This window comes from Canis aureus, chromosome 31, assembly GCF_053574225.1.
Source record: "Canis aureus isolate CA01 chromosome 31, VMU_Caureus_v.1.0, whole genome shotgun sequence".
Taxonomy (NCBI): Eukaryota; Metazoa; Chordata; class Mammalia; order Carnivora; family Canidae; genus Canis; species Canis aureus.
Window position 1 is genome coordinate 27,028,400 of NC_135641.1, and position 22,792 is coordinate 27,051,191.

Consider the following 22,792-nt stretch of genomic DNA (forward strand, 5'->3'; position numbering starts at 1 on the left):
TGCAATGAGAAAAAGAAAAACTATTTATTAAATATAAAGACAGACATCATTTCATTAGTTGCTAGAGAAAAAAAAAATGTTTCTTTAGTTTTGTTTGTTGCATTCCACAAATAGATTTTTCCAAAAAGGAAGGCTTCTCCAATAAACAAATTAATGAAAATAAGAAACCTGAGTTTATTGAAAATTTAAGTGCTTCTGAGCAATACCATTTTTCATCTTTTTAATATAAAAATCTGCCATCTTGATTGATATGCATTATTTGCTTTATGAGTTAGATAGGCGGAGACTGACATAATTTTGGAGGAAACCAAGAACTATTATCCAAATACACAACTTTAAATTACATTTTGTTTACCACCAAATGATTCCATTTTGTAAAGGGATATTACTTAATTTCATCTTCCTAGTAATACAATTAGTAAAAATAACAAAGCAATTTATATGCTTTTCCAGGATCTGGCTTTAAATGTGAAAGAAAAAACTCACCTGTATAGAGTTATTTTGCACAAAATCACAAAGCAAAATGAATTTAAAAGTAACAGATTCCTTTGAGAGGTATATTATATTTTCTTTTTTGTTGTTGTTCTAATTTAAAAAAAAAATCATTCTCTATCGAAAGCAGGGTCTCATAGCCAGCACATTTTCATTGTTTCATTTTTTTCTTACACGATCCTGACATATTTCACATTTTGCCTTAGATATAATATTCTGCTGGAGTTTCATTTCATTGTCCACATGAATGATATTCAGTTCTATCCCAACTCTATTTCATTTCTGTGAAAGATATTGAATTTTAAAGTTGTCTTTTATAAAAGTTGTGCTCCTAACACAGATGAAACAAATTTGCAACTACAAAACTGAAAATGAAAGGGGAACATGTGGTCAGATATTAAAAAAAATAGGCTGGACCTGTGGGGTCGGTGCTGTAGATGCTACCCACCATGTGAGCATCGTGTACATGCATTAGCCTGCCTTTGTGGGCAACTAAAATTCATAGGTCTCATCCTCAGAAGCTGGAGCATACATCAGATTTTCTAGTCTCTGATGCCAAGTGTCTTGCCTGATGTTCAGCTTCATTTTGAGCAATATGAGCTGAGGTAATAGAATCCTCTTTGCAAATTTGAACATCATTATTATTCCATTCTTTTCAGGTTTGTAAAAAATCTGATATCAGTAGTAACCAGCTTCATGGTTTCATCTAATCATTAAATCAAATCTAGCATTGGGTTAAAAACATAGGTAGGCTTTCATGCCCTCTGCTGGATGCTCAAGGAAAAACCCTTTAGCAGTCAAGAAAAGTCTCATTTAAAAAATGAATGCTCTTTAACATAAGAAGGGAAAAAAAAAAAAAAAACTAGTCCTATTAGAATTAAAATCTAAGACACCAGGTTAAATAGAATTTTTAACAATTTATTGGTGAACTAAGATGTGTAAAGATTTTCAGAGGTGAGATGACAGAAAAAATACAGGTTTATAGTTTTAAATTTCCCTTTTAAATGTTACAATAATCATATAATCCAAGTTAGTTTATTATTTTCAGTAGTTTTCAGTGGACCATAAAGTGCTTTTGCTAGAATTTCTAAATCTTTGAGAGACAGAGAGAGAGAGAGTGAAAGAGAGAGAGAGCCCATGTGAGCATGGAGCTGGGCAAAGACGGAGGAAGAGAATGTCAGAGAAACTCCCTGCTGGGCAAGGAGCCCCACCTGGGGCTGGATCTCACAACCCAGAGATCATGATCTGAGCCAAAATCAAAAGCCCAGCGCTCAACCAACTGAGCCACCTGGGTGCCCCTTGTAGCCACTTTTAGACCATCATTGTGGAAAAATACCTAGAATAGGGATTGAAAGAGCAAAATGCTCAGTCTCTGGTTTTGTCACTCATGCTAATTAGCTCTGCACATTGGGCAAGTCAGTTACCCTTCCAGAATCCAAATTTTCGACTCTGTTAAATGAGGCAGTGATATAGATATATAGATATACAGATGCAGAGAGGGAAAGAATTAAAGTCACATATGCATTTAGTTTTAAGTCAAATAGTACCATAAGCTCATGATAAAAGCCAGCACTTCTCTGCTCTACCCAGTCCCACATAGCATTATCTCTAAGCTTATTTCTTGAGGCAATAATTTTCTTTCTTTTTTTTTTTTAATTTTTTTTCTTTTTTTTATTTATTTATTATTTATGATAGTCACAGAGAGAGAGAGAGAGAGGCAGAGACACAGGCAGAGGGAGAAGCAGGCTCCAAGCACCGGGAGCCCGATGTGGGATTCGATCCCGGGTTTCCAGGATCGCGCCCTGGGGCAAAGGCAGGCGCCAAACCGCTGCGCCACCCAGGGATCCCGGCAATAATTTTCAATTGTTTTAGTATTTTGCTTCAGATACTTATGGCCTAATTTCCAAATTATATACTTTATCATTTTTAAAAATTTTTCTTTTAATTTTAGATATTATTCATTGACTTCCCACAATCTGATAAGGATTTCACTTTCTTATTAAACCCTGCCACCTTTCCTTATAAATACTTCTCTCTTTCTAGCTTGCCAATATGACTAATGCCCAATGTAAAACTCAATACTAATTATTTACGTTATTCATAGCTTAACCATTTCAGGCCGGGAGGAGTTAATCCAACTTCTGTTTTTCATAGATTTGTAATTGCTGTCGTCTTTTCAGTTCCTTCACTTTCCATTTACCAATTGTTAATTTATCATTACATTTTTAATGTAATCCCTCTTATCATCCTACAGCTATTTGCTATCATGTTCTGACTGGAACTGGCTCTTCCACGGGTTACTGTCTTCCTGTAGATCATGTTCATCATCATTTCCAGAGTTCTCTTTGCCTCTCCTACCTCTAATCCTTGGGGATCTCTATATTGCTACACCACGAATTTGCTCGATTATTCTCAGTTTTATCCCTGAAGACACTTAGCAAAATGGAGAAACTTGAAACCTCAGTGAATTATGATATATCCATCTGCATCCATCTCAGATATCTCTCTATGCATTTACGAAAATCTTGTTGATTTTGTCATCTTCTTGCCACTCTCTTTGTTCTTGTAAATTAAAAACATTTTTATTCTTTTACTATAATCTTAGTGGATTTCAGAAAGGAGCAGATATGTTGAATTTACCATTTATAACTTGAAGTTAGGAATAGGTAGTTCACAAAATTGTCATGAGAAAAACATTTGAAAGAAGTTTGTATACCCTAAACCCAGCTTACCTACCTGGGATTATTAGAGTACATTAAATGAGTTTCCCTGGGCTTTTTTCATCAGTGGATACTAATAAGATTATTTTAGAAGCATGAAGCCTTCTGTCCCTGGCTCTTTTTCACATTCACAGTCATAAACCCTTATCCCCATCAAATCTCACCCAGTTATTTTTGGGACTTTCCAGAGCTAGGTAATATTGTTTACAAAATTTGATTGAATATATACTAAGCACCAGAATCCTTTAGACTCTTGGATATAAATTAGTGAATAACACAAAGATCCTTCCCCTATGGATCTTCATTCCAGCAAGGGAAGATGAACACAGTTTGTAAATAGAAGTCAACTATGTAGTAGAGTAGGTGATAAGTTCTGTGGAAAAGATGTACTTGAGGCAAAGAGGTGGGAGTTTCGGAGCTGGGAGAGGTTGCAATTTAAAGTAGAGTAATCAGGGTGGGTTTCATGAAGAAGATGACATTGGGACAGATAATTTAAGGAAGTGAAAGGGTGAAACTGTTGGTATTTGGGGGAAGAGTGTTGCAGGCAAAAGAAATAGCAAGTTCTAGACCCTAAAGGACAGATGCAGGAAGGTTAACACCTGCTAGGTCTGATAACAGTGTTCCTAGAACAAATAAGTAAGGGCAAGAGTCATAGGAAAGGAGACTTGAGCAAAGGTATTGATCCTACAGGGATTGAAATAATTTTCTGTCAACTCAATACCACTGGGCATCTACCATGGATGTCTTTGTCTGCCCCCTTTGCTCATGGCCACTGCAAAAATGCTGCAAATGTCTCGTAGCTCATTATGTAGTCAGAGTTCTCCATAAGAACATTGACATCTATGCCAAAGGTTCTTATTGTGGTTCTCCAAGAAATGCCAAGTCTCCAGGTACCAGAGAGAAAGGCTGTGGGCTCAAGAGTCCACATCTATCCACACAAAACAGGAGCCTCCTTCTCCACACTCTGCTATTACACAAGCCCCACAGCTTAGGGGAGCTCCTTCAGCTTCTATCTACACTTCTCTCTCCTCAGGCTGAAACAGGCAACTTTTTTGACTGGGACTTTTAATCTCTTCATTCACCCTTCACCCTTTAACTCTCAGTACCCCTGGTTTCTACTCTTGCCTTTTTACCCTAATTAAAATATTCTAATCTGGGTTTGGACACATCTGAATCTCCACTTGAGCCATTGTTAAGTTATGATATTTCTTGTTAACTCTATACAAGGGGGATATCAGATTAACACAGAGATAATAAGGCAGAGAAGGCTTCAATGTGTACCTGGAGTGGAATCCTAAACTTACTGGAGACCTTGCCATGTGTTAATGACTGTCCTTTTGAATATTGACGGAGAAACATTGACTTGGTTGTGTAGCACAAAATATAACACAGCAATGGTACATTAAAGGTCTAGTAATTTACTACTAAAACATCTCCCTGACCAAAATTCTATATGTTCACATCCTTTTGTCTATTTGTCCCTTTACAAACTATATTAATCGATTCTGGGAATTCCCACTAAAACAAGACTTGTTCCCAAATTTGATGTTTTAGAATTTGAAAAATATTTCTAATGTTGCCAGTTGATAATCCAGAACTAAAATTGGCTTGATTTCAGAATTTCTTCATATGGAGGTGGGGGGCCTACAGTACCAAAACATGGAGCAGGGTACAGTTCAGGGTTTTGAGTGTGAAGGTGAATTCCAACAGTTGGATTCACAGCCACTTCTGTCCCTGGAAAGAGAAAAATGGGGACTTGTAATCTTTCTAGTCAGCATAAAACGGAAGTATATGAACTGCCTAATAAAATCTGGCATTTCTTGGATCACTGGAGCAACAGAAAATTATTTGTACCCTTGAGAAAAAAATTACAATCATCCTACTCTCTCTGCAGTGATAGTTTAGTCATGATAGCAAGAAAATTTGCTCTCATGAGCAGATTATATCATCACTGACTAACCCATCAAGAAACATTTACAATTTAGCAGCTGAAAGTAGGAGGAATGCCCTTTTTGGTAGATTGGAAAGCAAGATTCCTATAAATACTCATGGTATTTTAGCTAATGTTTCTATCATGGAAAATGGAAATTTTAATAGAAATATTTAAATATAATGTCTGAACTTCATTATTTTATATTTATGCTCTGCAAACCACAACTAAGGTAATTAATTAAATATTTCTTTACGATAAGTAGTAAAAATGTTAACTTGTGAAAAGTTTGCATTTAAAGTACACACACGTGATAAAGAAAAAAATCATCAAATTTAAAAAAATGCTTTGAAATAAAAATTTGACTTCTCAATTAGGCACACCACAAGTCACTAAATATCAAAAACAAGCATTTTTCCCCCCAAACTGATGCTTTGAGAACCTATGTACTTATTCCCACAGCTCTTTTGGAAATCTCTAGTATTTCCTTGAAAGACTGTTACTGTTTTTGAGTTACAACAGGAATCAACAGTAATATTTCATAGCCACAATCCTCTCTCTCCCTCTATATATATATAAATATTTTTTTTCCTACCTTAGTCTTTGGCTGTCTTGAAATGATTTGATTGCTTCGTTTCAAAACAATGGCAGCTATGAGTCCTAGTAACAACTCTAAATTCACCTTTAAAGAGGGGCGCCTGGTGGGTCAGTTGGTTAAGCCTCTGAAGTGACTCTTGGGTTCATCTCAGGTCATGATCTCAGTGACCTGGGATCGAGCCCCTCCAGAGGCTCTACATTCAGACTCTGAGTCTGCTTGAGATTCTCCTTCTCCCTCTGCCCTTCCCCACTCACATACTCTCTGTCTGTCTCTCTTAAATAAATAAATAAATAAATAAATAAATAAATCTTAAAAAAAAATACACCTTTAAAGAAAAAAAAAAAAAATAAGCCCCTGAACTAAATCTAGTTCTCTGACTGTTTTTTTTTTTTTTTTAGATTTTATTTATTTATTAATGAGAGACACACAGAGAGAGAGAGAGAGAGGCAGAGACACAAGCAGAGGGAGAAGCAGGCTCCATGCAGGGAGCCTGAGGTGGGACTCGATCCCAGGTCTCTAGGATCAGGCTCTGGGCTGAAGGCTCCCGGCTGAGCCACCCGGGCTGCCTTCTCTGACTATTTTTGTATATTAAATTTAATTGGGATTCAGCCCTGTTATTTATTTACATATTGTCTTTTTGCACTACTATTGCAGAAAGGAGTAGCCCCCAGAAGGACCAATGGCCTGTAAAACCTATTTCCTAACTGACCTTTTTTTTTTTCTCCTAAAGATTTTATTTATTTATTTATGAGAGACACACACACACACACACACACACAGAAAGAGAGAGTGAGGTAGAGACACAGGCAGAGGGAGAAGCAGGCTCCATGCAGGGAGCTCGAGGACTTGATCCTGGGACTCCAGGATCACACCCTGGGCTGAAGGCAGGTGCTAAACCACTGAGCCACCCAGGGATCCCCCTATCTGACCCTTAATAGAAAAGTTTAGTGACCTCTTATTGAAGGATTAAGATTTGATACCGCCAAAGAGATTCTAAAGAAAATGACACAATTATCAAAACAATTCAAGAAACAGTTAGATGTTAGGCAATGGCCATATCTCTGGAATCCATATGTAGATTACTTAGAATCTTTATGTTGGAATGGACAATGTTTATTTGGAATCATGAATTTTCATACATTTGTATTTGTATTCACTAGTTGGCAGACCTAAGTCTAATAAATCAAATATTAATATAATCTGTGAAGGGTAGAGAATTTTGACTAGAAGACTGGTTCGGCACTTTTCTTAAGGAATTATTTATTTAATTGAATAGTCTACTCCTAGGCTAATATATAACATTTTGTACGTCAATTTTTCACCTATGCAATAAAAGCATAATGATATTACTATGTCTGTAAAAGCAAGGCTAAATGAATGTAGAGTGCTTAAAACAAAACCGGGTACACAGTAATTACCTATTAATAGCTACTTAGCATTATTATTATTATTGTAGTAGTAACAGTGCTATATTTCAAGAACTCCACTCTATGCTAAGAATATGCATGCATTTTCTTTTATTTACAATTTTATTTTCTAATTTGTTTTATATTAATGGTTAAGTAGTTATTTAATCATCATTATCCACATTATAATAGAGATTATTAAACAAAATAGCTTGTGGATTTAGAGCCCTTGGCAGTTAGGAAGTTTAGGATCACATAAGATAAGTCTGAGGCATTTGATAAAACAGCTAACATGGGCATAGTGTATGTGCCCCAGCACTTCCCTCCACTGTGGATACTGGTCCTGGACATTGTCCTAGGTGGCCTACTCTTGGTATATCCAGTACAAAGTCAATGGCAATTTAGTTATCATTCTGCCAGGAGTGGTTGATTAGATTGACTCGACACAAAATTATTAGCTGAAATTTATTTCTGCTGCTATTATCAATATTGTGCTCCTGGCAAGAGGATATTAGCAATTGCTCTCTGTGGTAGAAAAGTTTTATGTTATCACCTTACTACAAATTTGGCCAATTGCTCTTAAGCCTGCTGGGAAAACCACAGCGCATTCATTCGATAAACATAACTAGCCAAATGTGTTCAGAAAGCTTTTGTGAAATCAAACATTTATTTAGTTTTCTTTTTTTTTTTTTCAAAGCAGGTTTACATGCATTACAAGTATCCCCCACTTTTTGAAAGTTCACATTACTTCACTTCGTTTTCATGAAAGACTGACATTAGTACTGGTTTTTGCTAGCCAAAAGAAATTTGAAGAGGATTTTGCTTTTACCAAAAAGGGTGAAAAGTGACGAGTATTCAGTATTTGTTTTGCAGTCAGCCACTATAGAGGCAGCGTGCACCTGCTCTGGAGAGTGGCCCCACTCAGCTCCTACCCTGGCCACTGGATCAGCATCTCAGCATCAAGGCTCCATGGCTTTCAAGTGCATCTGTGAGCATCTATCTGTGCTTTATCTCGACTTACTTTGTACACCAGTAGCAAGATGTGTCCTCAGGAATCCCAAAAGCCGCAGAGAGGTTATTTTTGAGGTCTGGAAACACTCAAAGAATTTTCCGTATAAATTAATAGTAATTAATTCTCCACTTTATGCCATTCTAGGTTATGAAAGGCTTGCTTTTGGATAGAGGGGGAAACCTGTATCGTGTGATTGGTGGCGGTGGTGGGGTGAACAGACATTATTTTTATCTTTTGACAAATTAAGAACATGGAAAAATGCAGTTCAAATGCCTGCAAGAATTCGATGGTTTTGACAGAAATGTTGGCGAAGGTATGAATTTGTTGTTTAATTTTGTGAAACCAATATACTCACTGCCGAGTTTTTATAGCCAGAGTTCAGATTTCCCACATCATTAAGATCAGTCCAGGGATCCCTGGGTGGCGCAGCGGTTTGGCGCCTGCCTTTGGCCCAGGGCGTGATCCTGGAGACCCGGGATCGAATCCCACATCAGGCTCCCGGTGCATGGAGCCTGCTTCTCCCTCTGCCTGTGTCTCTGCCTCTCTCTCTCTCTGTGACTATCATAAATAAATAAAAATTAAAAAAATATTAAAAAAAAAAAAAAAAAAAAAAAAAAAAAAAAAAAAAGATCAGTCCAATAGACCGGCCCTTATTTGAACATGGCCCTTCCGCCTCTTTCTCCTCTTTTCATTTCTTTATCTAATTCCTTCCTCTCTGTGAGAGTGGTTAACAGTGCCTGAATATGACTCACAGTTCTACCATGGGCTAACTGTTTAATTTCTAGGTGCCTTGCTTCCCTCATCTTTGGAGGGTTCAGAATAATAGTGAACCCCTCCTCCCATTGTAGGGAAAAAGAAATGAGACTAGAGATGTCAGGTGTTAGCACAGAGCATGGCATATGGTACATGCTCAATTAATGTTGAGCTGTTACTACTATCATGCCCTGAAAGGAAAGTATGTGAATGAAATGCTCCCTCTTTCCCTACCTAAAATGAGTCACAGACTATTTACATAAAGAACATAAAGTATAGAAAAATAACACTTCAGAAATGATCCTAAAATAAGACAGGATCCTGGAGAGGTGAGGGAGAAAGGAGCTGGCATGTAAAGGCCTGGTTCTTTGTCCCTATCCACACCTCCTTCCCCTTCCCAATTCAGAGCCCTGACATTTCATCATTGCTGAAAGACTAGTATTTCTATTTACCCTGAAGTAAGAAAAAGGGAAGATTATCTCTGAAATTGAAGAAGAAATGGGGTCAGGAAGATTGAATCTCTGAAAGGCAGCATTATCAAGGAGATCAGCCCCCAAGATGAGTAGTGGCCTCAGGAGGGGTATCTCTGGAATTCTCAGGAATGGCATGGAAACTGTTTGCTGCCCTGGTAAGGCTAATAGGATGGAAAATGAGTCAATGTAGATTATATAGTAATTTATTATTTTTATTAAAGAGTATGGACAGATAATTGGGGAGATGTCTCCTCTATGCTCTCAAATTCTTTTCTATGAACACTAGATTGTTTTTTCTGCCTCAAGCCCTTTGTCCTTCTCTCACCTACCAGACCCCAAACTTTTTGCTTTTCGTTATCCTTAAATGCCTTATTTTCTCATAAATAAGTGCTTTTATTCGGCATCATAACCTTATTTTCAATGAAAACCTATTTTCAGTAAATTAACAAAAGACCTTTATTGTTTATAGCGAACTTTACAACTCCTTTGTCATTACTGATTTTTTTCAAATACAGATTTAACACATAAAACCATTAAACTAACAAAATCAAAACTTTTTCTTTTGCTTTTTTTAGGTCACTTGTATTTTCTACTTATTCACCCTGCCTCACAGTCCTGGATCTTATAAAGTGGGGGCATTGAATTCGATTTGGGGTACAGATGAGTATAGAGAGTTTTAACAATGTTCTCTTCTTTCCCACCTTTACTAAAAATTTGCATACATTATTTTAAAAATTCACTTTCTGTGGCCCAGTGTGTGTTCTCTCCATTTATACATTGAGGGAGGAGAGCCCTGCAAATCTCCTGTTTTCTATGGATTTCTCAGATAAAAGGGATCCTAAAAGCATCATTAAAATAGGTAATATAAGTTCTAAGAAAATATCGGAAGAGAAATGTTTGCTCCTAATCCAAGTGTGGAGTTATTCTAGAATTGTTAGGGTCTGATGGCTTGAGAGAAGAGGTAAGAAGCCTCAGAGAGCACTTCACAGAAAACCCCACTCAGGAAGGTGTAGGGCTGGACAGGTCCTTTCTGGGGGACAGCAGGGATGCTAAGGGACAACTGGATCCAGGAGATGAGTCTGGGGTGGGGAAGGCAGACAGGGTGATAATGGAAGAAAGGACTATCTGGGAGGCCGCCCCTGAGGCTGGGCCCAGGAAGAAGTGGGCCCGAGACAGAACAAAGTAACATGACTTTGGGGCTTTTATAAAATAAATAGTTACCAATTTAATTCCTCAAAATACCTCCAGCCTCCAACTGTAGATTCCTTCTCGTCTTGCCCTTCACCCTTCCCCTTTCCCTCCACTTTCCTGTCTTCCTTCCCTTTTTCTCTAGAAGTAACCGTCTTCCTCCTTACCCTCCATGGGGGTATTGAAGGCATTTTTGTTCCCTTTTTGGTGCATGAAGAGCTTCACTGTGACTTCTTATGGACATGGAACTATAGATCCCATGAGAGGGGAAGGAAGCCTGAGAAATCTGAGCACTGGGTCAACAGAGAATTGTGAGAAGGCATGACAACTGGCCCACTAGATGGAACCAGGGTCTGGGTGTTTGCATGAGATTCTCAAGGACGCTTCCCAGATAGAAATCTCATCGTGCGTTAGATGTGCTGGGCTGGCAAGGCCTTCTTTACACACCGTTTATGAGGATCCCAAGCCGTGTGTTCACCTTTCTCTCTTGAATATTTCTAATCAAGATAATTGACAACCTGAGTCATAATAATACTGCCTGGTATTGCTAGTGGAAGAACTTTCCTATTTTATAGACTTTAACAGCAGTAAAGTTTAATCCACCCTGGCTTCCTAAATTCTGTCAAAATTCTCCTCTTGGTTCTTCATGTGAGGGCAGCTTCCATGGGACTGTGAGAGTCAAACCTTGGACCCACAGGTCAGAAGAGCAGAGCTATTTCAACTAATAGATTCGACAAATAGTGGCAATAGTGTGGAATAATTTTTGAAGAAATAAAATAAAGGTCAAGGAAGAACCCCAAGGTTAATAAAGCAAATCCAGTCTCTCCATTAAAATGCTTTAAATGACCCATTTACTACATTCTGTATTCAGGAGGGAATGTCCTATCTTTGTGCTCAAAGGGTGGCAAGGAGTCCAGAAACCATATTTCATATTCTAATGTCACCAGTGTCTTTCAAGCGAGTTCTCATTTACCTCTCCCCTCTGAACTGTGACCATGAGGAAGACTCAGAGGTACAACCCACAACCAGCAGTGTGGGTGTGTGAATCCAGCAGTGACTGGACTCAATTTGAAGCTAAGAGCACATACTTTGTGTGGTACAGTGGAAATTTTGGCTCTTACCTCCCCCGTAGCCATTAAAAAAAAAGATCCTGTAGTGCTTCCCTCACTTCCCTTTTGGAGAAAAGGTCCTTTTACAGAAATATTAGGGAAGAAGAATCACTTGTTGGGAGAAATGAAAGTGTCATGGGGATCCAGTGGGGAAAAGAAATCCAGTTTGGCTCTGGGCTTCAGATTGCCTTAAAATATTGACTCCCCAGAATTTACTTCCAGAAATTGCTAGTCACTAAAGATCACAGAGAATACCACTTCCTAAATTACTCTGTTATATTTTGTTTTGGAGAGGAAAAATGGGAATGTCAGGAAGCACAACTCTGGGAGACACATTCATATCAGAATGCCGTATAGCTCTTCTGAACATCCCTGGGACAGGATGGCAGATGGATGGTGGGGAGGACAGACTAACAGCCAACTAGGCAAGAGAAAGATAGATAGATAGATAGATAGATAGATAGATAGATAGATAGATTGATTAAAAAAATAAATACGGGAAACTGAGGCTTGGCCCTAAGACAGAAAGCAACAAAACTGAGTTTTGTAATACAACTTAAGCTGGGAGAGAGTTTCAATGTTTATTTGAGCAAAATAAGATTCAGAGCATATCAGTGGGATTAGGGAGGAACCAATAGAATGAGAAAAGGAATGAGGATTCTGGAGAGGAATCCCTACCTTTGAGGAACCATCCAATGGAAATGTCTGAGGTTTGAGATACAAAAGTTATACTTAGGGTAGGAGAGGAGGTGACTAAGCCATGAGTACCCTGCCCAAGTTTTCACCTGCTCCTTATCCTCAATTGCAGATGATTTGAAGGCTGTTTGTTGGCTTGCAGCAAAGATCTATGTGGTATATTTATCTAGCACAGTGAGAAAAGTAGATAACATCTTTTGAGAGGAATAGTAGCCAAATTTCCTGGTTGATATTTAGTAACTAGAAATCATATCTGAGAAGCTTCTAATCTAGTGCCTAGCTCTTGGTAGATGGGGAAAAAAATGTGACTATATTTTTTTAAATAATTTCTTCCCAAGTATATTCTTCTCCAGTCCACAGTGACTTCAGTGTAATATAGAGAATGTGATTCTAATGCCGTGCATTTGGGATGATTACACGCAGATTATTGCAGTAATCTATCACGTTTGACATCTTCTCTCCCAGTCATACCTGTTCAGGCTTGTCTGGCACATTCAAAAGCATTTGTATAGATCGCCATGCAGGAAATATAAAAACATTAGATAAATAGGGATATAACTGTGGCACATAGGTTGCCTTAAAAATGGTGACAGTAAAACTTAATAGTTTACTTAAAATTAAGAAGAGAAGTTTTTAAAGATTAGGATAGTTAGTAAAAGAGTCTTCTTCAGAGTACGTAAAGGGCTAAGAAGACTAGAGTGGATTTTCCTCCTTGGAAACTTGAGTCAAGCTGGAGAAATCACAATTACATTTATTTGTTAACTACCTCCAGTTAAATAAAGAAAAATAGACTAATGTGACCATGTGGACCCTTTTGACTAATATAATTTATTAGAATGTCAGTGACCCTATTTCGTCCTATGCTCAATAGAAAGTGTTCGATTTTAGGAGAAAGATTATTTTTTCATTGGAGACTTTAATTATCCTTCCCCAAATAACCATTTCTCAAATTGACATGTGTTTCTTTTGTTAAATAATGACTTTTTAAAAAGCCAATAGTAAATATAATCACTAAATCTTAGAGTACCGAGTTTTGACATTAAAACATTTAAGTTTTTTTTTTCTTTTTTACCCTACTTTTTATTTAGCTGTTGGTTTTCCCAGAGCATGCCTTGCTCCATCTATTGAAAATCTATGCTGACCCAAGTTCCTGAAGGGCAGCTGTTAATCTCTACCAAGCCCTCTTGAGGCCACTATTATGGTGTACAAGACAGCACCTCAGAGGGAAAGTTTCATAACAGATGGTCTGCTTGAGAACAGTGCTTAACACAAAGAAATAATCTATGATCTGTGATCTCCCGGAAATCAGTAAGTGATAATTTTGTTACTTACAGCCGAGGCTGGTAGTTACAAATAACTCTAAAATCTGGATTTCCTCCATTCCTTACTCTCTCATGCAGACTAGAAAATAACAGGATGGGCATGGTTTGGGGTGGGGGTGGGGGTTAGAAGCAGGCAGGATGGGGTTGCTAATCGTGTATCTGAGGAGAAAGGACATGAATTTTGACATCCGCCTGCCCAATTCCAAGTATTTCAGGCATGTGCATTGGTAGCTGACAATCTGGAAAGTGTGGTTCAATGTTATTGCAAATATATGAGGCATAGAGAACTTAGTAAATGAGACTGTGAGCACGGGGGCGGGATATTCTGCTATTAAAGGCCCAGAGAGGTTCTTGCATACCTGACACCCTACCACTCACTTGGAGTGACCGGCCCTGTATAGCTCTTCTCTTTTGCATGTTGACTGAGCAAAATGTTGAGGTTCTATCCCCCTACTCAACTATGGGTCATTTCCCTAAGATATATATTTTTCTTTTGAGGTCTCCTTTCTTCTGAAGTTTTCTCACTTGGTCTCTCTCCCCACTGCATGCCTTTGAGTCTCCAATAAACTATGCCTTGTTCTCAGTTCACAAATCTGCTTTCCAGAGGTTAGTTTTTCAATTCACCACAAACCACAAGGTTCCAAACAGGAAGTCTGGAAGTGTTCAGACAGCTCACCATAAACAGGATCCAAGTCTCCAACAGCAAAAACAGCCATAGTGCGTCTTGGAGAATCCATTCGGGGTCTCCTCAGCCAGCAGTGGAGGCAGAGGAACACTACTCCACAGAGAAGAGCCACCAGGAAAATCAGCAGCAAGAACCTGATGCCAGAAGAAGCAGTAAAGGAGTGAGGTGGAGCATCCAGGGGGGTTCCGAAAGAATTCCTGCTGCTTCCTGGAAAGAGGGCAAAAGCTCCACGAGACAGGATGCAAGAAATCTGTCCGGCCCAACTCCTTAAGCAACCCCCCACCACAATTCATACATTCTCAGTAAACCTGGAATGTTTGCTTTGCTCAGTGTGGGTCAATCTTGCCAGGTGATGATGATCATTTCCTCTGGAACTTGGAGGGTTGTTCTGAGGAGCAGTGTCGTTGTCCCTTAATTCATTCATCTACTATCCCTACTTTTCAGCCAGCCATGTATTCAACCAGTATGTGAGCAACTGAACAGATTTTAGATGTGGGGGTTGGGGGTTGAAAAGTAGACAAGACAGGAGCTAACCACCTAATTGAGAGAACTAATAATGTTTAGTTAAAAAAAATACAGAAGTCATGATGTAGGGAGTGTATAATGACTGTCTTATAATTTCTGAAGGACTAGCTTAAAAAAGGTAGCAGTCTTATTTTGAAGGTTTTTAAGACTTTTGAAATAAGTAGTAGAGACATTTAAGGAGATTTCAAAAGAAAGAACATTTATTTTACTGTTAAATTTCTCTATTTTGGGAGTAAATTATTATCCCTAAAAACAGTTACGGTCCCTGTCACTGGAAGTACATAAGTAAACACTAGCCATAACCAGAAAGTGATGTTTCCACGTATATTGCATGATCCCTATAATTTCCTTAACTGAATGATTTCATATTATTTAGGAAATGAATTATTATTTCAGTTATTTAGGAAATAGAGTGTATATGTACCACCGAAGGTTTTATAACAAATTGAGGATGTCCTTACCAGATATACCAGCCGTTTGTGTATTGATCTTTATAGTTTACACACCTGGTGGTAAAAGAAGAATAGTTAATGCTGGGCCTCTAGATGACCAAAGCCTATTCTCTTGAACCATAATGTTTGTTCTGACCATTCCTGTTTCCCCAAAACGATCATGTATTCACTGCAAACCACCCCCAGCACAATGAAGCAAATGTTTAAGGTATGCCCACTTCATTTAGGACACTGAGAATAGAGGTAAATGTGGGACTGTCAGACAATGTACGTAGATAACTGCACTGTAATAGGTTTGATTCTAGAGTCACAAATGCGGTTGTGTATTGAGAGCCTGGTGACTACCTTTTTAGGACTAATGTGTCATAGATATTAGGCATTAGCGTTCTTTAAAATGCAGATTCACTGGGGAAGGTTTAGGATCCCTGTTAACCTTTGATAACTTGGCAGAGAGTAGCAGGCAGCGGACCTGGTTAGAGGGAAGAGGTCAGGGAAAAGGGGAAAGGAATGAATGTGACCACACGCGCCATTTACCAAAGGAGAGAGAGGATGATTTCTTGCGTCAGGCTGGTCAAATCATTTGTGTGCCTAGCCATGATTCAATCATTCCTGGGATAAGTTTTGAAAAGCATCCTCACATGAAAACAAAATTTGTTGTGTGATTTTCAGGAGGTGTAACTCCCTGGGTGTAGACACTTACGTGCCATTCCCTGCAGAGTCCCTCACTATGTCAGGCACAGGGAATACACATTTTGCTGATAGACTTGTTTCTTACTTCAGTGCATGAGCCATTGTTGAAGCATTCTGGGATTAGACAGTGGAAACCTGTTCACCACAGCCCGATAAGCCTCTGAGTTGGAGCTGTACTTAATCATAACTACTTCAGCCTTTGTTAAAATAACACTCAGTACTTTTCAGCTTGACAGCACTCATAACTGTCAGCTCATTTATTGCTCCAAGTATCTCCAAGGAGGCAGTGTATCATGTTTATCATTAGATAAGTCAGAAGTGACTTTTTAACATATGTGAGGCATCAAAGTAAAAATTTTACCTCAAACATTTAAAAGGAAAGTTAATCCAGAGAACAAGTTTTGTTTTGTTTTGTGTGTATGTGTGTGTGTGTGTGTGTGTGTGTGTGTGTGTGTGGATTCATTTAAAGACACAGGTACAAATGGCTGGGAAAAAAAGTGGCAGTTGAAGTATACCTTTAAAAAGCATCCTAAGACAAGCAATCATCAATAAAGGATTTTAAAAGTAATTAATGGCATGTCCTTATAAAGGAATATTATCCAGTCATCAAAAAGAATGTAGATTCATATTTATAATTAAAAGCTTTGCGAAGGAAAATAATATAAAGGGCTTAGTTTGTATATTTTCTTTTACATAAATGAAATGCTTTCACTAAATAGGCGTTATGTAGTAGTGTACTCATATACACCAAGTTGCAAGAATGCTTACTTCTCTTGGAGGTGGTATCATGAGGCACTTTATCTTTTCCCTATTTCCATATTGTTTGATTGTACAACGCATCACTTTATAGTCATAAAATTTTTAAATAGTATATTAAAATATATAAATCTTAAACAGACAATGTCTTACCTTAAACATGGATGTAGGGAAATTCTCTTGGTGTCCTAGTCCAATAAAAGAGCAGAATGTTCCTATCTGGAATCTTGAAATGTAAGTGCATAATCTGGGGGGTGGGGATTGCTTCATCTCCCTCCATTATAAATCTCTGCTTACCCTCTCTACATTTAAAAATAGACCGTATCCTCATCATAATGTCAATTCTAAAGATTAACTACCTCAATTTGTTTCTCAGTTCTTTAATTTTTAAGACACTCTGTATTTTTTGCCAGTTATATCCAAATTGACTTATTTCACTTTCTCTTTCTGATCCTATGCGCTCACTGGTAGAGTTTCTGATATGCAATAAATAAAATGGCCAAGAAGGAGTTAGCTGGATAAATGCAAAGTGATCATGTAATTTCCAAATTGCAGGCACCTTTGGAATCATTTAGTTCACTCAGGAATACACACACTCTACAACTGAAACCCAGAGTAGGAAAGTTGGTGGGGAAGTCACTAGCTGGTCAAAGAATTTAAACCAGATTACAAGTCTTCTCACTGTAGGCTTCCTCCTCTCCTACCATTATTTCCATGTGTTTCTCCAGGTCAATTTTTAAAGATTCATTTTTTTTTTTCTTTGAAGTAGGCTCCACACCCAACGTGGGGCTTAAACTCATGACCCTGAGATCAGGAGTCACATGCTCTACCAACTGAGCCAGCCAGATGCCCCTTAAACAGTTCTTTAAGTCTAAAAAAAAAAAAACAAAAACAAAAACAAAAAACCAGTATCTGAATGATAATAACATTCTAATTGCTCAGACTTTATTTATAATTTATTTTATTTTATTTTATTTTTTTTAATTGCTCAGATTTTAGATGCAAGATGTTCGGTGTAGGAAAAGTTACTTTTTTAAAAAAATGAAGTTATTCCTCAGAGATTTATATACAATTGGTCAAACTGGGATAATGCCAAAAATGAAAGACATTCAGGAGACCTGAGAACCAACTATGATGCCTAAGGGAGACACATTCCTAATCACCACCAGTTCTCTGGAAGTGGTTACTGCAGGATTTTTGCTATCTTTACTAGAAGACTACTGTCCTACGATTCTTCTTCTACAAGGATTATTAGCCTGGTTGATCTTTATTATTCTTCTCGGTGGTGAGATCCTGTGGATCTAGGATTAATTACAAATTCTTTAACTTGATCAATTCAAGAAGAAAACTGCAGAGTTGCTCCAGTGTCCCCTTTGCTAGAATCACCCAGAACTTCCTGTGCCAGGAACTCTTCTAAACCAGTTATATAACTGCATGGGAATTAACTCACTTTCAAATTCACAATGGTATGAGGTGAGATCACAATATTATAATCCTCATTGTAAAATTGGGAAAATTCAGGCATGAAGTAGCTTGCCCAAGATAACAAAGCTACAAGTGACAGAGTCAGGTTTCACACCCAAATGGTGTGGCTGCAGAGCCTGTGTCTCTTACCACCATGCAGCACCACCACTGGGCACTGGGAACAGTAAAAGCCAGCTCTGGCCTCACATTAGTATGTGGAGTACTACCTGAATGCATTCAATATCTGTATTCTAAAATGCTTTAAAATATTAGAAATACAAAAAATAATGGAAGTGAAAGCATGGAGGAGATCACACAAAGAGAATAAGCCAAGAATGAGATCAGTTTTAAAACTGAATGGAGTAAACCCCATATGCAAAATTTAACCCAACTCGAGATCTGGCTTAGGCCTTCTAGCAGTTAATAAGATGAGAGAGAGATTTGGTTATATAGCATCCTCTAAAATTAACGAAATCATGCAGCATTACTCACCAGATGCACAACTATTCCTGGAGTAGGCACCAGAGAAGAATTCAAACTATGGGGCTTTACGAAGAGGATACTGTTGGCAATAGGGATGATGTTTTTCATATGCTCTTAGAATAAATGCAATAACAAATTTCATGGGTCTTTCTCTTTTTTAAAGCATCCCTTAGGGTAGGCAATAGTGCAATTTAGCTACAATAATCTGGGAGAGAGACGGGTGCTCTATCATATCACCCAGAGATTGGTGCCTTGATCTAATTAATCCGGGGTAAGTTGTATAGTACCTAGAAGAATAGATGAACTATATGTCTGTCAGGTATTTCACCCAGTGTATAATTTTATTTAATACTGGACATACAATATGACTTCATAGTCAAAATTGTAATACATATATAGTAGTGTAGCAGTACATTTAGTACACATATATGTATGGTACATACACATACTTTGTAGTATAAAATTCTGGCCCGGGAAGTCAGTCCTGGTTCCAAATACTTCAAGCTCTGCATTTTTACTTGTTTAATCTTTTTTTTTTTTTTAAAGATTTTATTTATTTATTCATGATAGTCACAGAGAGAGAGAGAGAGGCAGAGACACAGGCAGAGGGAGAAGCAGGCTCCGTGCACCGGGAGCCCGATGTGGGATTCGATCCCGGGTCTTCAGGATCGCGCCCTGGGCCAAAGGCAGGCGCCAAACCGCTGCGCCACCCAGGGATCCCTACTTGTTTAATCTTGAGCAAAACACGTCACTTTCTCAAGCCAGGTAAGACAATAATATATTAGGAATCTATGAATGCAATTAATTTACAGAAGCCTGTGTATGTATGATCATATTTATGATTTATTTGTATGATCCACCAAATCAGGTGAGTGGTTCCAGCACCAAGGAAAGCATTCCACATAGCATGGCCTCTTAATCTGGAGGCAGTGCCCAGGCCTTGAGACCCTGGCCTTGAGGGTAACAGGCAATAATAATTGAAAACAGTCAGGTGGCAGTCAGGGCTGCACCCAGGAGAAGACCACGCTTGGCAGACATGCTTTTCTGACACCTGTACTAAGTCGCAGGGCATTACAGCTCTAATTAATCAGCAGCAGCATTATTAATGACACCTTCTCCCCATCTCCTGAATATAATTCTGGGGACGATTAAGTCTATAGCCCAAAAAGTGAAAAAATTAAGGCATTATTCATATAATTTATATCAAACGCACTTTGAAAGGTACACATAATACAGGTGAGACTCTTGGTCAGTTTGCTTATATTTCAAACTGAATATTCAGAAAACGGTGGCCCACCAACACTGTGATTTATGAGTGTGGACGCAGCCAGAAATGACATTGTGATGCTTTCATGAACCTAAAGAACCCTTGACGCCACTATGGTGGAGAAAGCAGGAACAAAAATACCTAGAAATCAATGAGGCCCCTTATATTTACCAAAGCTAATCATAATGAAAGCATCTTTTTCCTGCTTTTAGAAAAATTGAGCCATTTGCATTTAAAAACAATTTGCTCTTACTTTTCTTGCATGATTATAATCATCATTTGAGACTCATTTGGGGCTTCTCAAATGACTGGAGCCTTTTTTTATTCTTTGAATTTTGAAAATGCTAAATAAAAACATGGAGCCTTTTACTATTTACTTACATTTCATTTTCTTCACATGGTGGGTCCGAGAGCACCAACTGAAACACATATTTAGAACAATAAAATCCAAACATCTCATCAGTCTAATCCTTTAATAAAACAGCGCTGAGAGACAATGTGGGTTTATATCATTTCCTTTTTTTTTTTTAATTAAAAGCTCCGTAGCAGTGTCTATTATTGGTGCACAGAATTTTAATTGAAAAAAAATCTCCTGGTAGATTCTCTACCTCAGCTGTGACAGGAGATATATGTTGTGAGCCAGATTCCTATCCTACACACTCACGTAGATGGATGTGAAAATGTCTTTTGTTCTTTCTATAGGCAGATTTTTCTTGTTCTTGGGACTTTTCTTGCACCTTGTATTTTTTCTTTGTTTTCACATTTTAGCTAAGCGAAGAAAGTTCATTATTTGAGAGTATTATTTTCACAGAAAGAAATCAAGATCCCTATGTGAAAACAGAAGTCTATCCCATTAGCATTAATGGGTGTTAAATACATGCATGAAGGAGTGACTTTAACTTGCACTAAGGCGAAGGTCGATTTAAAATTGCATGACATTCCTGTTGAGATTTACATTTCTCTCTTTATCAAAGAAGAGAGAAAAAAGTAATAATCTTGATTGCTTTGTTTTAAACGACCCAAACCGTAAGCATTTCAATATAATTATCCTAGTAGTCCGAGTGGAGCCTTACAGGTTACAATAACTCACCTCACAGAGGAAAGTATTCCCTCCATTCCAGAGGTTTTGTTGGTAGGTTTGTTTTTCCCTTGAACTGAGACTCTTTTCATATACAACAAGAAAATCTTTACATGTCATTTATATGTAGTCCTAAAACTTGGGTTAATGAGATCAGTGAAGTATTTATTTTCCTGGAGTATACAAATATGAATACAAGTGTGAAATTACAAAATTTAAAATGATAGGCTTGGGAATTTTTGTGAGATATGTCTTTTTCCTCCTTTAATCCCTAATGCATCCTCTTGAGCACCTCATATTTACTCCACCAAGTTTATCTGGGCAAAGAGATTTGTGGAGTTGCAGATGGAGCCATGAATTGGCCATCAGAGAGCATGGTAATGAACAATTTATAAGCACAGAAAATGAGTTGCACTCTCTTTTGCTAGAATGCTGCAAATAGATTTGCATACTAACTGAGAGGAAAATGAACATTCAAATTTTGTCCATAAAGAAAGTTTATTTATGAGTAGATGAAGTCATTTGGGATCCAGCTTAACTGATAAACAAATAAAGCACGCGTTTCACTTTCAAGTCCCCCCTAATCTTACATGCTACCCCCTACCTAGCAAGGAGTCCACAGTCTTCCATTATTCCCACCTCCCTGCCAATGCACTAGCCAACAGACTTCGGGGTTATCATGAAATGGTGAGCAAGACTGAAATCTTTCGGATACACTGCACTCAAGTAACACAGATACAGAGATGCAGGTTATTAGTCTGAATGAGATGCTAAAGCAGAGGAACCAAAATAAACTCTGAGATGGTTCTGTCTCCATCAAAAACAATCTAGCTTCAAGTATGGTGGCAGGCAACAATAAACATGTCTTAAATTAATCTTGCATCATTTTGATATATCAATAGCATTTTTTTATCTTAAAAGAATTACAGCCAAAAGAAAAATTACAGCCTAGTAAAGTTAAGCAAAGATTGAATTGTGTCATATTACTTCAATAGCAATAGAACTAATGAAGAAGACATAAGACTAATGAAGTGGACCATTTCGTCATCTGTATTCCTCACCAATAAATATAATAAGTCATAAGACGCTGGGAGCATTCTCTTAAAGGAAATCTGTTAAATGTGAAAGTAGTTAAGTTACTCAAAGAACAAATCTATGACAAGTCAGGCTCTTAGAGTACCTTCGAAAATCTTTTCCCAGAAAAAGAGTTGGTTACCTGGAATAGCGGCAAACATGAGGTTCCTGTTTTTGAGATCACCGAAGTAAAACTAAAAGGTCTGGATCCCAACATACTTAAGGAACAAGCTGCTCGAAGCTAGTGGTTTGCCCTCTGCGTTGATCTCCTTCTTTCTCTAGAACTTGTTAGCCTCTAAGTTATGCTTCCTACCAGACTGCTCGTTAATGATGCTCCTTGTGATTGGTAATGTGCACGCAGGGGGCAGGCATGTGGGGTGCATGCTCACAGGTACCCAGAGTTCAAGGAATTTCAGTGTAAGGTCAGAACCCTGGCAGTGTTTGTCAAGCCATGAGAAGCAAGGGTTGTACACGCTGACCTGAAAACTAGCTGGCTGCTTAAATAACTCAGGACATTCAAGAGCATGTTTTATTCCAGGGCATTTCTGAGTTTTATATAGAACCTGGTACTCAGAATGTTCATTTAGTTTTCTTCCCTTTTTTGGCCCTTTTAGCTCTT

At 38.0% G+C, this 22,792-nt stretch overlaps 1 protein-coding gene across 1 annotated transcript; it reads right to left on the reverse strand.

The window, feature by feature from the left end:
* Positions 1–1,389: 1,389 nt before the first annotated feature.
* TMEM207 (transmembrane protein 207) lies at positions 1,390–22,497 on the reverse strand. The gene is made up of 5 exons (XM_077880081.1): positions 22,316–22,497; positions 20,403–20,440; positions 15,371–15,415; positions 14,376–14,518; positions 1,390–4,946 (listed from the first exon to the last, which is right to left on the reverse strand). The coding sequence occupies exons 1-5, from the start codon at positions 22,388–22,390 to the stop codon at positions 4,810–4,812; spliced, it is 438 nt and encodes a 145-aa protein (XP_077736207.1). The 5' UTR covers positions 22,391–22,497; the 3' UTR covers positions 1,390–4,809.
* Between the last annotated feature and the right edge of the window lie 295 nt (positions 22,498–22,792).